At 43.1% G+C, this 14,103-nt stretch overlaps 1 protein-coding gene across 4 annotated transcripts in view; it reads left to right on the top strand.

Moving 5' to 3' along the window:
• Positions 1-1,642: 1,642 nt before the first annotated feature.
• The window catches only part of RPS6KA6 (ribosomal protein S6 kinase A6), a 52,916-nt gene continuing 40,455 nt past the window's right edge, over positions 1,643-14,103 (top strand). For 3 of the 4 annotated variants that reach the window (XM_065689443.1, XM_065689442.1, XM_065689441.1), the window contains exons 1-2: positions 1,643-1,867; positions 11,549-11,608. In XM_065689443.1, the coding sequence (XP_065545515.1) occupies positions 1,787-1,867; positions 11,549-11,608 (141 nt within the window). In that variant the 5' untranslated portion in view covers positions 1,643-1,786. Of the gene's footprint in view, positions 1,868-9,608; positions 9,655-11,548; positions 11,609-14,103 lie in introns of those variants that run through there. The other variant, XM_065689444.1, reaches the window with a different exon arrangement.

The following is a 14,103-nucleotide window of genomic DNA, read 5'->3' as shown; positions in this document are numbered from 1 at the left end:
AGGTGCAGAAGTAAGTAGCTGTGTGTGACCCAAAGGCCCACGGAACGGAGGTATGTCCCTTTTGTCTCCTGTCATTTAATTGCTCTAAAAGCTCCATCTTTGCACAATCCTATTATAAGGAAAATAATCTTTAAAAGTGACCCAGCCTAAACAGTTCTATATTTTAAATGAAAATTCTCTCTCTGTATCGAGTACTGGTAACTTCAGTCCTACATTTTCTCCCATGCTCTTTATTTTCTGAAGAATGAACATTCCTCGTACACATTCCCCATTTCAGCCCAAAGCATTCGTCTTCTATGGTTGAGTTACAGACCTTTAAAAATAGGTTTGCAATGGAAATGCTGACATGCCAGCTGGCTGTTGCTGCAATGACACATTCACAATAGGCAGCTCTCTTCAGCAGGCTCAGCAACAGGGAGCTGGTGATGGTTAGCTTTGTGAAACAGGTCACTCTGATTTAATCAGGGACTACAGCAGCACAGCATCTTATACTACATATTTGTTTGTACGATGGTTGACTTCTGAGTAGAAAGAAATCAGCATGGGAAAGCTTTCTGGGCCATGGGGTGTACCGGCTTGTTCCCTCAGTCACGCTAATCTCATCAGAATTATTTGGCCATTAAGAAGGGCTAGAGACTTCCTTTGCTAGCTTTATCCAAAGGCCAGAGCTCACTGGTAAGTCATGCAGGGTGTTCAAAAAGAAACTCAGTGTCACTGAGGCAGTTTTGCATCCTTAAAAATATGTATTTTTGATAGTATCATCGAGTGTGCTCCATCTCCAAGATCAGTCAGTGACGGGGAAATAACAGGGTCGGTTTTTTATCCATGGTCTCTTTTCTGCCCCCTCGGGTTTGGAAATACTGTAGTCTTTCTTTCTAAATACATGCTTGGAAACAAAGGAGTCCATCCCCTTGGTGTTTGTAACCACGGTGAAGCAGGCTGCTCCACTCTCCCACAGCCCTGCACGCAGCTTGCTGGCGCTCCTCACCTCACCAAGCGCACAGGAGGAGCCAGGCTGTAGTTTCCCACTTTCCAGCCGCCTGTGCTTCCCCTCCCGCCGCCTCCAGATCAAACAGAACTGAACTTTCGGGGTTTTCTTCTCCTCCGCCACCTGAGGAACAGCCGCCCTGCCACAGTCCGGGGGCTGCCGGCGCCCATGACGGGAACCCACAGCGCCCAAGGTAAGGGCCGGGCGTTTCTTCGCGGGGAGAAGGGACTCACTTTGCACCACCGCTCTTTACACTCCTTTGCTTCGCTTTGTCTTGAGCCCCCCCCTCAGCCTCACTCGGAACGTTCAGGCGCCGCCACCGCACCGACTGCCGCTCCCTCCCTGCCCCGCCGCGGCTCCTTCCCCGCTGTCCCCAGGGCGGGCGGGCGGGCAGCGCGGCGGGGCCGCCCCACCGGGAGCCCACCCGGAGCCCACCCCGTGCCGCAGGCCGGGACCCGGCACCGCCCGGCCCTGTCCCCTCAGCTCAGCGCCGCCCGGCCGAGGGGACGCTGACGTCACCGCGCGTCACCGCGCCCCCCCCCATGCAGGGGATTCTCCGACCCGCCCTGACGTCACCCCCATGCCGCGCAGGCCCCGCCCCCGGCCGCCGCCATGTTGGGGGGTGTGCGCGGGGGAGCGTAGAGCGGCGCCGCCCCCGCCGGCCGGCAGCAGCAGCAGCAGCCGCCGGAGCTCCGCCGCCGCGCTCCATGGGCAGCGGGAGCGGGCCCGCTGCGGCCGCACGCCGCCTCTGAGCCGGGGGATGCGCAGCGGCTGCCCGGCTAGCAGGAGAGCCGGGACATGGTGCCGTTCGCTCCGCTGGAGGACGCGGAGGAGCCGGAGCCCTGCCACAAAATGGAGCTGTACGTGAGCGGCGGCGAGGTCAGTGCGGGGCCGGGCCGGGGCGGGCGGGGCTCCCCGCGGGCACCTGCCTCCCCGCTGCCGGCCCCTGGGACCGACCGGGCCGGGGGTGCGGGCGGAGGGCGGGCGGGCGGACCGCAACGCCCCCGGCCCCTCCGCTCCGGCCCCCGCTCCGCAGGTCTCCCCCCTGCCTCGCCTTGCCGCCCCCGGTCTGTCCGCCTCCCTCCCCCCTCCGGTTCCCGGCGCTCTCGGCGCCGCCGCTTCCCCGCCTCCCTCGGGATCTCCGGCGCTGCCTCCCGGCCTCCGCCCCCCTGGCCTGCTCGCGGCTCGCCCCCCCCCCGGAGCTGCCGTGCCGGGACTGGCCTTGTGGGAGCCCGTCCCGGCCGGGGAAGGTGGCGGCCCCCGGGAGCCCGCCGCCGCCGGAGGGCCCGTTCCCGGGGGCCTCCCGTGCCGCCCCTCCGCGGCCGTGGCCGGCGGCAACGCCTCACAGCCCGCGCTGCGCCCGGGGCGGCCCCGGGACTGGGGAGCGACGGCGACCGGCGCAGCCCGTGGAGGGGGGTTAGCGCGGGGCGGCCCGGCTGCGGGAGTAACGCGGGGCGGAGTGTTCGCGGCCGGTGTGCGCCGTGCCGCCTCTTCCCGGTGTTAACGTCGCGGTTGTTGATTCCCGGTTAACATCCAGCTCCGGAGGGCTTTTGTAAACTCGGTTCTGTGGCCGTAGCTCCCCTGGGAAGTTACTTGAACTTCTTGGGAGAAGCTGGGTGTGTGCGCAGGTTGGTTGTCGCTGGGAGAGGTCCCTTCGCTTTTTCGTTGAGTGCCTCTACGGTAATTATAATGCACACAACTAACAGAAAGAACCCGAAGTGGTCTCCAGACATGTATATCCAGACTGAGGTTTGGATGCTTAAACATAAAGAACGAGGAATGACTTCGAGAGTGTCTTCGAGGTACTGCTTAGCATTGTAAGTGCATCCATAAGCAAGTACCACATGCTATTCAAAAGACAATAAATGGTAAAACTGGTTATGTGTGTGTATCTCGGCAGAATGTGACATTGAGTATTAAAACTTTTGCACTTCTAAATCAGAAGGGTAGGATTGTGTGTCACGTATCATCAGGTATGACAAATGAAAGATTACACCTAGGTGTATTAGGCACACGAAAGATATTATCTAAATAAAGCTTATTAAAACTGGTCAGACTTGCTTTCCGTGATGCACTAGGCTTTCCTTATCATAAATAAAAAGGTCTGTAGCAAATTCATCTCTAAGTGCAAAGTGCGCGAAACTGGTGTTGTTAAAATTTTGGGAGAAGTGAAAGGACAAGATCCTTTAAAGGATCATGTTGAAATGTTATTCTCTGATAAAAAAATTACACCTATAAAGTTAAAAAACTCACCGCAGTAGTTCCCAGCAGGAGTAAAGCTGTGAGGTTTTACATTTCTTTGGCTTTTAATTTTACTTTCTGTAGCTGTGTCTACAGAGTGCCTCTTCTGAGTACTATAATTACTGGATATGCATTTCCACACCACAGCTGCTACACTTTAACACTTTAAAATTTCCTAATGATCTAATAATACTTGATGCAGTCCCTGTACCTTAATAGTAGAGAAATCCTAATTATGTTAGTGAAGCTACAGGTAAGGATTAAAAAGTCAGCAGAAGGTATTAAGGCTTATTTGTTTATCTTATAGTTTGTAAAAATAGTATGCTGTAGTTCCGGTATGAAGCTTATTGAAGGTCTGAGAGCTTTTTTGGCCCCATTGACCTGTTCGTCAAGAGCATTGTGGTACATCAGTGTTCAGATAATGAAACTTACAAGTATTGTAGCTGAAACGTGAACACGTGGTTGTTGTGTGTGTCTCAGTATTTTTTAGCTGGACTAATACCCCTCCACCAAGGCTGATGCTTTTTTCAGAGTGCACTGTTCAGTGCTGCTTTTGTGTGTAGATCTTGTCATAAATACTGTATTGGCAGTTAGTGAGAGTGGCTGGAGAGCTAGCCCCAGCACAGCAAGGCTCAAACAGGTAGTTCTGCTGGTCGTGGTGGCATTTAAGTTACCTTCGAATATTTGACTGGGCCAGGGCTAACAGAGAAGCATGAGCTTGGCAGTGTACTGTGGTAGGAGCCTGGTTCTGAAGTCACGGCTGTCTGTCCCACAGAGCATAGGACAGTGGAGTTCCAGCTGAAAGAGCTCTGTGTTCCTAACATCTGAATGCAACTGTTTGCAACAGGCGTTGTTTGAATTGCATTTTCCTCAAGCCTGTACATGAACTACTTACTTAACAGGGTCTGTGTAAAACTATTTCGTTTGTACTCTGACATTGTGTTTATTGCGTCTGTGTTGCATTTGGCTAGGAGCATTTGAAACTTCATTTATACCAAAACCAGTTTCTTAAAGTTGCATGTGAAGTTCCCAAATTACGTTAACAAATACTTGTTGTTATAACACTTTACAACACGTCCCTGGGATGCATTTAATATGCTTTCCACTTGCTGGAATTCTACATTCACGTGGTTTGGGGATTTAGCACAGGTTTAACTTACATTAAAATGGATTTTGGTCTGGATTCTTTTCTTAAATTTTATAGAATTAATTATAACCTTTAATGCTTACTACAACCTTATCTTGGCAGTCTGATAGATCTCTGTGACCTTGGCCTTGCTGGAACTGCAGTCAGCGGTGAAACTGAGAAATAATCCTATATTGTGAAGACAGACTTACTTGTGTTAACTGGTGCTTTTGTCCATCAGTTGTGGCATAGGAGGAAAAACCTGAGAAAGTTTTCTCCAAAGGAATCTGCTTGTTGGCTAAATTTAGGATTATGTTATTAGAAATAAGCGCATTCCCAGTGAGGCAGTGCTTGTGTTGACTTGATGAAGCAAAAACAGTTGGCAAGGGAAGAATGTGATTTTTAAGGTAGGAAACAAATTTTCATGATTTGAAGCATAAAAACAGCATGAACCTTTGGAAGAAATTTAGGATTGAATGATTTTGCCCTTTTTTACTTTGAAAGTCTTTGAAATGCTGAGGATTGCATTTTAGACTGTGCTGTGTGCTGTTCTGTCGTATTCCTGTGACAGTGTCACTTGTGCAGCAGGTTTAGTGACTCTGGGGATTCTTTAGGTCTAGGTAGGAAGGGTTGGTGCCTTGCAGTCTAAGCTTCAAATACTGAGTGAACTTCTTTCCTCCTTAATATAGGATTAATAAATATTTTCATGGCTATAAAAATAGTACAATAATCAAATAGGTGCTGATTATAATCAGGCATTGTAGATTATTACAATATGATTGCAATCTACAAAGGAAGAAGAAAGTAAATGTTAACATTTTATTGACCAAACTGAATGAAATGCAAGAATAATTGGAAATGGGCAGAATACAGTAATTTTTGGATTTTCTGCCTTATTAATGCAAATAGCCTTGCATTTGAAAGGAGAAGTGTAACTGACTTCAGTGCATGCAGTTTGCAGTACGAAAATGTTGTGAATTGTGTAAATGTGGCCTGGTACCCAAGTATTGAAACAGACACTTCAGAAGTGAGTTGCTTAATTGGCTGACAGTGACAAGGAAGATGAGGTTGAAACAGCAAAGTGACTGGAAACTGAAGTATTCGGCTAGGGAACTGGGCTGCATCGAGAGCTGCTGCTTGTTTGTGAGTTGAGCTTTGGTGCTGTTGTCTATAAGCCCATGCCAGTTTGAATAAATATGTCTTTGATTTTGGCCAGTGTTTGCAGCCCATCCTCTGAAGCATGTTCTGAGCTTGGTCTATCAAAGGCCACTGAATTTTGTCAGTGTTAGGAGTTGCATAACTCCTTTGTGAGTAATTACTGGCAGTGACGTGGATGACTCAGCTACCTCGTTTGGTGCATCTCTGAAAACCTCCACAATTAGGTTGTGTTATGTTAAGAAAAGAAGGTAATAGTATTACCTGTAACTTGAATTGAGTGCCCTCAGCCATTGCAACAATGTGCAGTTTTTTATAAAGGCTTCTGAGAACAAGCTGTCTTAAAAAAAATGTAAAAAGAAAAAAAAAGTAAGCACATTAGTAGACTTAAAAGCAAAACAATGAATGTCTTTATGCATTGAAAAGTGCTGCAGTATAATAATGATGATAATTCTGTTTTGATATACCACTTTTAAAGATCATTTTGGAAATCTGCAATGTTATTCTGAGTCTCTAAAAGGAGCAGGAGGTTTGTTTGAGGTAGCTCCCCTTGATACCTGCAGGATAGCTTTGGAGAGACTTCACAATAACCCTAAATCAGAAGAATGGTATGATTTGTTAACTTGCATCAAATTTTAATATTTATGTAGGTTAACTTTTTGCTTTGTTAAGAATAAAATTTGAAGTATGTTGTTCACATCAAGTGTAAATCTTAACCTTTTCTAGTATTCTCCTATATGCTATTAAACATGATTTCGAGACTGGCTGCTTTATGCCCTTTTATTCTGGAGTTACAGTCATCTCCTAAGCAGGCAGTAGTAAAAAGATCTCAAGTCTTTTACTGGTTCAGTGGTCCCTGTGCTTATGGTTAGGTTTGTGTCTGGTCATAGCTCTAAGTGGTCTGAGGCACATGTAGCTCCCCTCTAATCTCTGGCATTGGGAAGGATCAAAATGTTTTCTTAAAATCAGTAATTATATGTTGCTTCGAATTTGTTATCCTGTCTGAATGTATTACTTATTTGCCACAGGAAAAGAACTTTGTAACTTTCTGTAGTAAGGTAGATGTCTGTTTAAGGTGGATAGCTTTATCTTCCTCTTTTACTTGGTATATTTAAAGAGACTGTGAGTTACCTGCCCTCTTCCCTTTATGAGAGGAACTGAGGGAATGAGGCTAGCAGTGGATGAAAAAACTCAGCATCAACCTGTGGAGTCTCAGGTGGACTCTGCCATCAGCAGTCATTCTTCCTCTGCTCACATTGTGGTAGGGTAGGACTCAGCTGTTGATGGTGTAACTCAGTGTTGGGTAACCCTACCAACCCTGCTTCACGTGGGGCTGGCTGTTGTAGTGGGGAAAACTGTTCCTTCCCGAAAGCATGCCAGCCCAAGCAGTAAAGTGTACCGAATCCTGCTTGGGCTGCTCCACACATTGAGAATATCTGCTGTTTAAAAAAAAACAATCAGCAGTTGATTGGAGAAAAGTTGTGAATGTTTTATAGGAAAACCAAGTGCCTTTAAGCTTCAGTTTTGTTCGTGGTGACTTTTAAGCATTCAAAAAAAGTAAAAACCCCTCACCTGTTTGTCTGTTCACAGAACCCCCAGATTTCTCAAACCTGTTTCAGGAAATACGATTCAGTAGGCCAATGTGTTGCTAATTAGTGTAATGATGCAAACTCTGTGCAGATGTAATTTGGAATAAATGAGGAACAAATGTGGTTGTCTTCACAGGACTTTTTTCTAAAGATATTTTATTTTCAAAGTCTTTTCGAAATAATTGGGGTTTCTAATGTAAGCTTCCACTCTAAAATTTTGAAATAAGTATTTGAAGTAATACTTCTGTATGTGGGGAAGCAAACTGGTTATTCCTGTGTTCATTTGGAAGAACTGAGAGGTCTAGGTCTGGTGACTGTAGCTGTGGTAACTTAGCAAATTAAGCACAGTGAAGGAGGAACCATAGAGGATGCAGAAGCCTTTGTTCATCCTTATGTAGAATTTTACCTGTTTGAAGCCAGACGAGATTATATGTGAGTGGTGATGAGTAACACTTTCTACTTCTAATAATAGTATGATTATAAAATTCCTTGTTCTGCTTTTTCTCTATTTATTTTTTTTTTTTTAATTCTGTTTGAATGCCTAAATGGAGATGTGTAAAAGCAGGGCAGAGTGAACTGGCTTTACACATTCTACAGTTTTTCCTTGTAGTTAGGCACTTTGCTGACCATTTGTTTAGCTTATTTCTGCCAAAACTTATAGACCCACCAAACCATAATGCATTTACTGTATGAACAGTTAAAACATCTTTCGCATGGGAGGGAAGATGGTGCAAATCTTTGGTAATACTGGAATTCTTCTGCTGTAATTATCAGAGGGAAAGTATGTGCAACAGTAGTTAAGCCTTTTACCAGCTCACAAAAGCCCTTTGGACATTCTCCTAAGGCAGTGGGGTATAGTCCCAACGAGTCATGGGATCCATTGCAGCTATTTAAATCAGGAGGCAGTTTGACATTGGAGGACTGGGTCTCTTAGCCTGCACCTCTGGAAAAGTAAGTCTCTTACCTGCCAGGTTATCTTTTATGTAGCTGTTCTAGTTATTTTTATACTAATCAAGAATGGGGAGTATTTTCTGTCACTTTCACGTTTTGTCTTTGGGAAGCATGCACATTGTTTGCCTAAATGTCTGAGTTTAGTTTGTGTTTTAATGAGAGTTAATATTTAAAATGTTTGGTTAGTTGTAGAACTTCAGCAGTACTGAAAAACAAAATGGTTCATGGGTGAAAATCTCTGCCAGAGTAATGGTACTTGCTTCTTGGCAACCTGATCTAGTTGAAGATGTCCCTGCTCATTGCAGGGGGGGTTGGGCTAAATGACCTTTAAAGGCCGCTTTCAACCAAAACTATTCTGTGGTTCTTTCACCTGTTCTCATGGAAACGTGCTTTCCAGTTCTCCATAATTAAATATGTGTGTTCATAGATATTTAGTAAAGACTTTGAGGTTGAAATAGTTCGGCATATGTTTGTCCATAAATATTTATAATGATATCACTAAAAGTGGTTCTACTTGGCTGTGGAAACAGAGTTTTGGATTTGGTTTCCACAGAGGTGGGAATTAAGTGTTAATTTTTTGCCTTATATGAGAGATAGTGAGCACTTTCATTGCTGATCCTTAGCCAATATAAGTATTTGTACAGAAGAGTAATGATTTTTGTCATTGAAATTTGTAACTGAATAACTAAAAAAAGTACTAGACTTTTGGTTGCAGTCCAACAGGTTGTTGGTGGTTTTGTTTTAATGGACAGTGACCAGGATTCAGAAACAAAGAAGGTGAAAGCATAGTTGTGACTATCAGGCGATAAAAGTAGATTCAGGCACTTGAACAAGAAAGTCTTTGGACTTTGGCAGGCATCCCAGTCTTTGTAGAGACTGGACAGGAAAAAATGCCCCATGTGCAAGAGTGAAGGGGAAAAGTGTACAATAGGAAGTTGTTAATTGATATGGCATTTGATTACCCACCATAAAAATCCAATAACTGAATACATTTGTTTTGCCAGAAAGCTGAAAGTATGCTTTATATGGCATGCTCAGGAACTATGTAGATCAAATAACATGCTGATTTTTGTTTCAAAACCCTGTTCCAGAGGTGACAGCTTTCTGTATCTAATTGCCTGGAATTTAGCTGCTGTTTTCAGTGTATCAACAGTTCTTCTAGCTGGTAGTATTGCTCCCAGAGCTTAAATTATGTAGCAATACTTGGAAAATGTTGACCACATTTAAAGAAAGAAAAGGCAAAATGCCCCATAAGCTCACTTCCAATAAGTAAGTCCATGAGTGAAGAGTTGTATCTGATTTCTGAGCACCTGGAGTGTGGACACCCATTTTACTACTGGGTCCAAATAAGTCTTTTGGACAACTTTGGTGGGCCTCACATTGATTCACACTTAGATGTAACCTAGTGGTATTGTGAAAAGAAAGCACGTGACAGTGAAATGTAGACCGGTTTAGGCTGGAAGGCACCTTCAGAGGTCGCCTTGTTCAACCCCTCTGCAACCAGCAGGGACATGTTCAATTAGGTGAGGTTGCTGAGAGCCACATTCAACCTGGCCTTTAATATCTCCGGGGATGGCACATACCTGGTTCATATCTGGTCTGCGGTTTGGCATTATTTCTCAGTATATTCAGTTAATTCATATAACAACAAGTATATTGGGTGTTTGGTCCATCCCAGTATCTAATTTGGTAAAAATATTAATGCAAAAAAGGGTTGATATGTAGCAAATTAGTTAGTAGCATTGTAACGTGTGTGAGATTTTTGAATCTAGGGTAATGGGTTAGTGGGTTTTGGCCTTGAGAAATTATGGTGGCAGTGCATGATAGGTACAGATAATGAATATGTTGAATATATCAGTCCTTGGTGAAACCGACAGATTATAGGTAATGTAAAATATGTGTGTAAACTGTGGTTAAAATAGAAACTTAGAGAAGAGTGAAAGTAACCAAAGTCTCATGCTACTTTACTTGATAATTTTTTCTTTTCTTTAGTGAATCCAAAACTGGGTGCTGGTATCTTGATAGAAAAATTGGAGATTTAGCTTCATCAAAATCATTCATTTAGCACTTAGCTCTTAAAAGCTGTACTTGAAATCAGGAGCCCTAAAAGAAGCAGTAGAAGTGGTTGAGGGTTTGCTTAGATGATGCAATCGTGGTGGTATAAACCTGTCCCTTCAGCCCTACCCGTCTGTCGAGTTTCCTGTTTTGGTTTTAAACAGGGGCATGGTCTACATTTCAAGTTCTTTTTAATCGTGTTTTTCCAATTCGCATACTGATAATGATACCATAGTTCAGTATCTTAGACATGTATTTTAAGTAAATTTAGAAGTATAAGAAAAAGAGTGTCATTATCTGGTCTAAGAGCTTAGTTGGTTTCACTTCTGTTTTCAGGCAAAAAGTGGTTTGAGTTTCCTTGTGTTATTTCTGGTTAGCGTTTTGCTGGGTGAGATTGATGCCGCATGAAGGTAGAAATGCTGACCAATTAACATACAAATAAATTAGCAATTATCACTAGCAAAATCCATAATTGGCTTCACCCATTTTGTCAGGTATTTTCAGTTAATGCTTTGCATGTTTAAACAGAGCATGTCCTTTGGATTCATTGGGGTTTTGTCAAGTTTCAGTTGTTAAGCACCATTGTTACTTAGAGCTTCAACTAAATAACTTACAAACTTTTTTTACTGTAGCTGTGGACTCTGTCTTTACTGCTGTTTGGAGGTGGGGAGGGGGTTGGTAATTGCTAGCGAGTATTGTGCTGATTTAAGAGCATGTCATTAAGAGCATGTCATTTATTTGCTTCTGACCAGATGCATATCATACTTTACTGCCTGTCAAAGATGTGCTTTTGAAATGGATCCAGAAGTATTTTAATATACGAATCTACAGTTTCTGAAGTGCTTAAAATCTGAGTATTCTATTTGCTAGATATTTAAATAACTTCTGAGGCAAGCCAATTTTTAGGGGAATCTAAATTTTTAAGGAAATAGGTAATTATTTTGGGCGTAAGAATTCTGTGGTGTGTGTTCTCTGTACTACCTGCTCTTGCCCTTCTCGCTCTTGCCCTAAAAAGACTCTAAATCACTTCTGAATGTTTTCTCCTTAAACTGCAGTTAACTGTCAGCAGCAGGTTTTAGGTGTCCGAAAAGCATCTGCAACATAAATTTTGTGCTTAACAGAAAAGTTTTGCGTTACTGTCATCTTGTATGGACGGTATCTGTAGCTTTTAAAGAAGGAATTTTAAATTCATTCCAATTAAATAACACTATACAACAGCATTTACAAAGGGATATGCTAAATCATACATAAGGGAGATGCTAAATATAATGTCTAAGTAGTAGTATTTGTTTGAAACTCCAGTTTTAGAGTGATAAGAACATCAGTTTCCATTTGTGTGCTCTGAAATGTGAATTGGTCGAATGATGAACTCTGCTTATTTAAAATTTTTAGGTCTTAACTTTGTTTTTTTTCTTCTGCATTCCCTTTCCTTCCCCTCTGTAGCTAAATGGCCTTAAAATGGCAGATGAGCCTATGGAAGAAGGTGAACCATATGCCTACCATGTAAGTATATTCGACAGATGTTCAGTTGAGACGCTTATTAGCGTGACTTGCTTTTGAAGCAAAATTCATGCATTTCCTGCTCTTTAATAACTTTTGAATGTGTCATTTTATGTGACCAGATCTGAAGAGGTTCCCAAGTCTCAAAGGTGATTTTGAAAATTAGTACCTGGGTAGGAGCCTTGTTTGGGAAAGTTTGTCCCATGAGGTTATTTAAAACAGATTCTGTGTGCTGGAGGGAACATTTACAGATCCCTCAACCTTGGAAAATGCTCTGTCCAACCTTGAGCCATTTATCCACAGAGCACTTAACGTTGCTGTTATTACACTGTCATCTGTTTGTTTGTGGGGTTCTTTTTATGTAGTTGCGGTACATTCATCTAGAAGGTCCTCAATTCCTGCTATTTTAAAACAGAATTTTTACACCAGTGTGTTAATTTGACTTGCACAGAAATACCCCAAATAAACCCTGCCGAGCGTGATTTTTGACCAGTGCCTTGGTGATATGCTTATTTAGGAAATGCTAAAGATCAGTGTTCTGTATGTTGGCTAAATCTTGGCCTTAACTTCAGGCTAATTCTGTGCACAGTGAAATGCCTGACTTCGCATAGAAAAATTTGCCATCCGTTTTCAGCATGCCCGTCCATGTATTTTTGAACAGAATCATGGAAGAAGTTATCAAGTAGATTTTACTGCCAGCTGTAACCACTGCTTTGTGTTGCAATAACTTCTTAAGTAAGTGATTTGGAAAAATAAACTCTTGGGGATAGAAACGTGGTAATTGGACATTTCCTGGTGTGGAGTAAGTAAATAAACAGTCAGTGTTGTAGTCATGTTACATGTAGCAAAGAAAGATGAGCAATGGGTTGTCTCAATCTTTTGCTGTACTTGAACCAGAAGGATGTTGCTGAGCTTGTTTGTTAGGTGCTTGGAGCTACATACCAGTCAAGCTGTAACAAAGTAAGATGGCACAAAGCCATAAACGATTGCGGTGTTTCTTTCAGTGCTTTGTTCTCTTGAACTACTGAGAATAGTTACCTCTTGTGCTGGGCAGCTCAGTGGGAGCTGGTACCTGAACCCTGAGATGGATGTGCTGTTCAACCAGCAGAGTACAAAATCAGATAACCACATTTCCAGTTCATGGAGGCCAAACCAGAAACAGAAGTGAGACTGGCTTATATATCTGTTCAGCTTCTTACCTGCTCGTTTCGTGTTGATGCAGAGGTCCTCTTATACTTCAGTCATGCCAATTTTTAGTACTTTAATGATCGTTAAGTAAGATCTTTTGCAAAGGTAAAACACTTTATAAAAAATATTTCATACATCTCAAGATATTCTTTATTCGCATGGAAAACATTTTTCTCCTCGGTTCACATTTAGAAATACTCTGTCAGTCTCCTCAGCAACCACATGTGATGTCACAGGCTAATGACTCAAGGTGGGTGATAAACAGAAGAGCAGGTGAACTCTTAAAGATCTTTTCTCATGCATAGGTTCACAGCGTTAAAGAATACAAATTAGGATGGTGAGGTAAAAAGGTATTTAAATCAAATATTTACATATTTCATAGAAAGAACCACCCATTAAGTCTCTTGTACAACTACACAACTTGCTGCTTTCATCTGTTGTCAGATGACTTGAAATGCTGGTGTTCTTACCTGCCTTAAATTCCAGGCACGTGTTTAAACTAAAATATGTGCATCTTTCCGATGAATATGTACATGTACAGTCAGCAAGGTGGAGGGGGATGAAATGAAGTTGGCATGTATACACTTTATTGTAAATGTATGTCAGCTGTTTACTTCTTTTAATGTGTGGTCTTCATAGAACTGTTTGGGTTGGAAGGGACCTTAAAGCTCCTCCAGTTCCAACCCCCTGCTGTAGGCAGTGATACTTCCACTAGACCAGGTTGCTTCAAGCCCCGTCCAGCCTGGCCTTAAACACTTCCTGGCACGCAAGACTTTCTGTGTTCAGCCTGACTATAGAATGCTGTTTTTAACTAAAGCCAACCTTTTCATTAAGTGGTCAGGTCTTTTTCTGGTGCTGTTTGTACTTGTCATTGAAGGAGAGCAATGCACTGTAGGTTGGTAGGGTGTTTTTCTGGTCTCTGCTGAGAGAAGTTTTCATGACAAAGACCTAAAGAGAGGATAGGAGGACAGTTAATTTGGATACCCTAAAAGCAATGTACTGCGAATCAGATGTGATTTCGTCATGCGATTGGGGTGTATTTGCTGTGTACAAGAAGTTCATTGGTATTCTTGATAGGGCTAAGAGGTGCTGCTCCTCTTCTGCATGTAAGCTGAGGCTGCTGTTGTAGGCTTTAGCACGTAGTTTTAAGTTTCAAGGGTGCTTATTTTGACATCTTGCTTGTTTTGGCTCACACGAACTTCTCTTACACCATGAAAGCTGCAATACATCATCTGATTTGTTTTCATCATGAATGTTTGTCTTTTCACAATTGAGGGTGCTGTGCTCTGCTTTGCTAAAGATGAGAGTAA

Source organism: Lathamus discolor, chromosome 9, assembly GCF_037157495.1.
Source record: "Lathamus discolor isolate bLatDis1 chromosome 9, bLatDis1.hap1, whole genome shotgun sequence".
NCBI lineage: Eukaryota > Metazoa > Chordata > Aves > Psittaciformes > Psittacidae > Lathamus > Lathamus discolor.
Note: the sequence above shows the minus strand (reverse complement) of the source record. Positions and strands in the feature narration are given on the sequence as shown.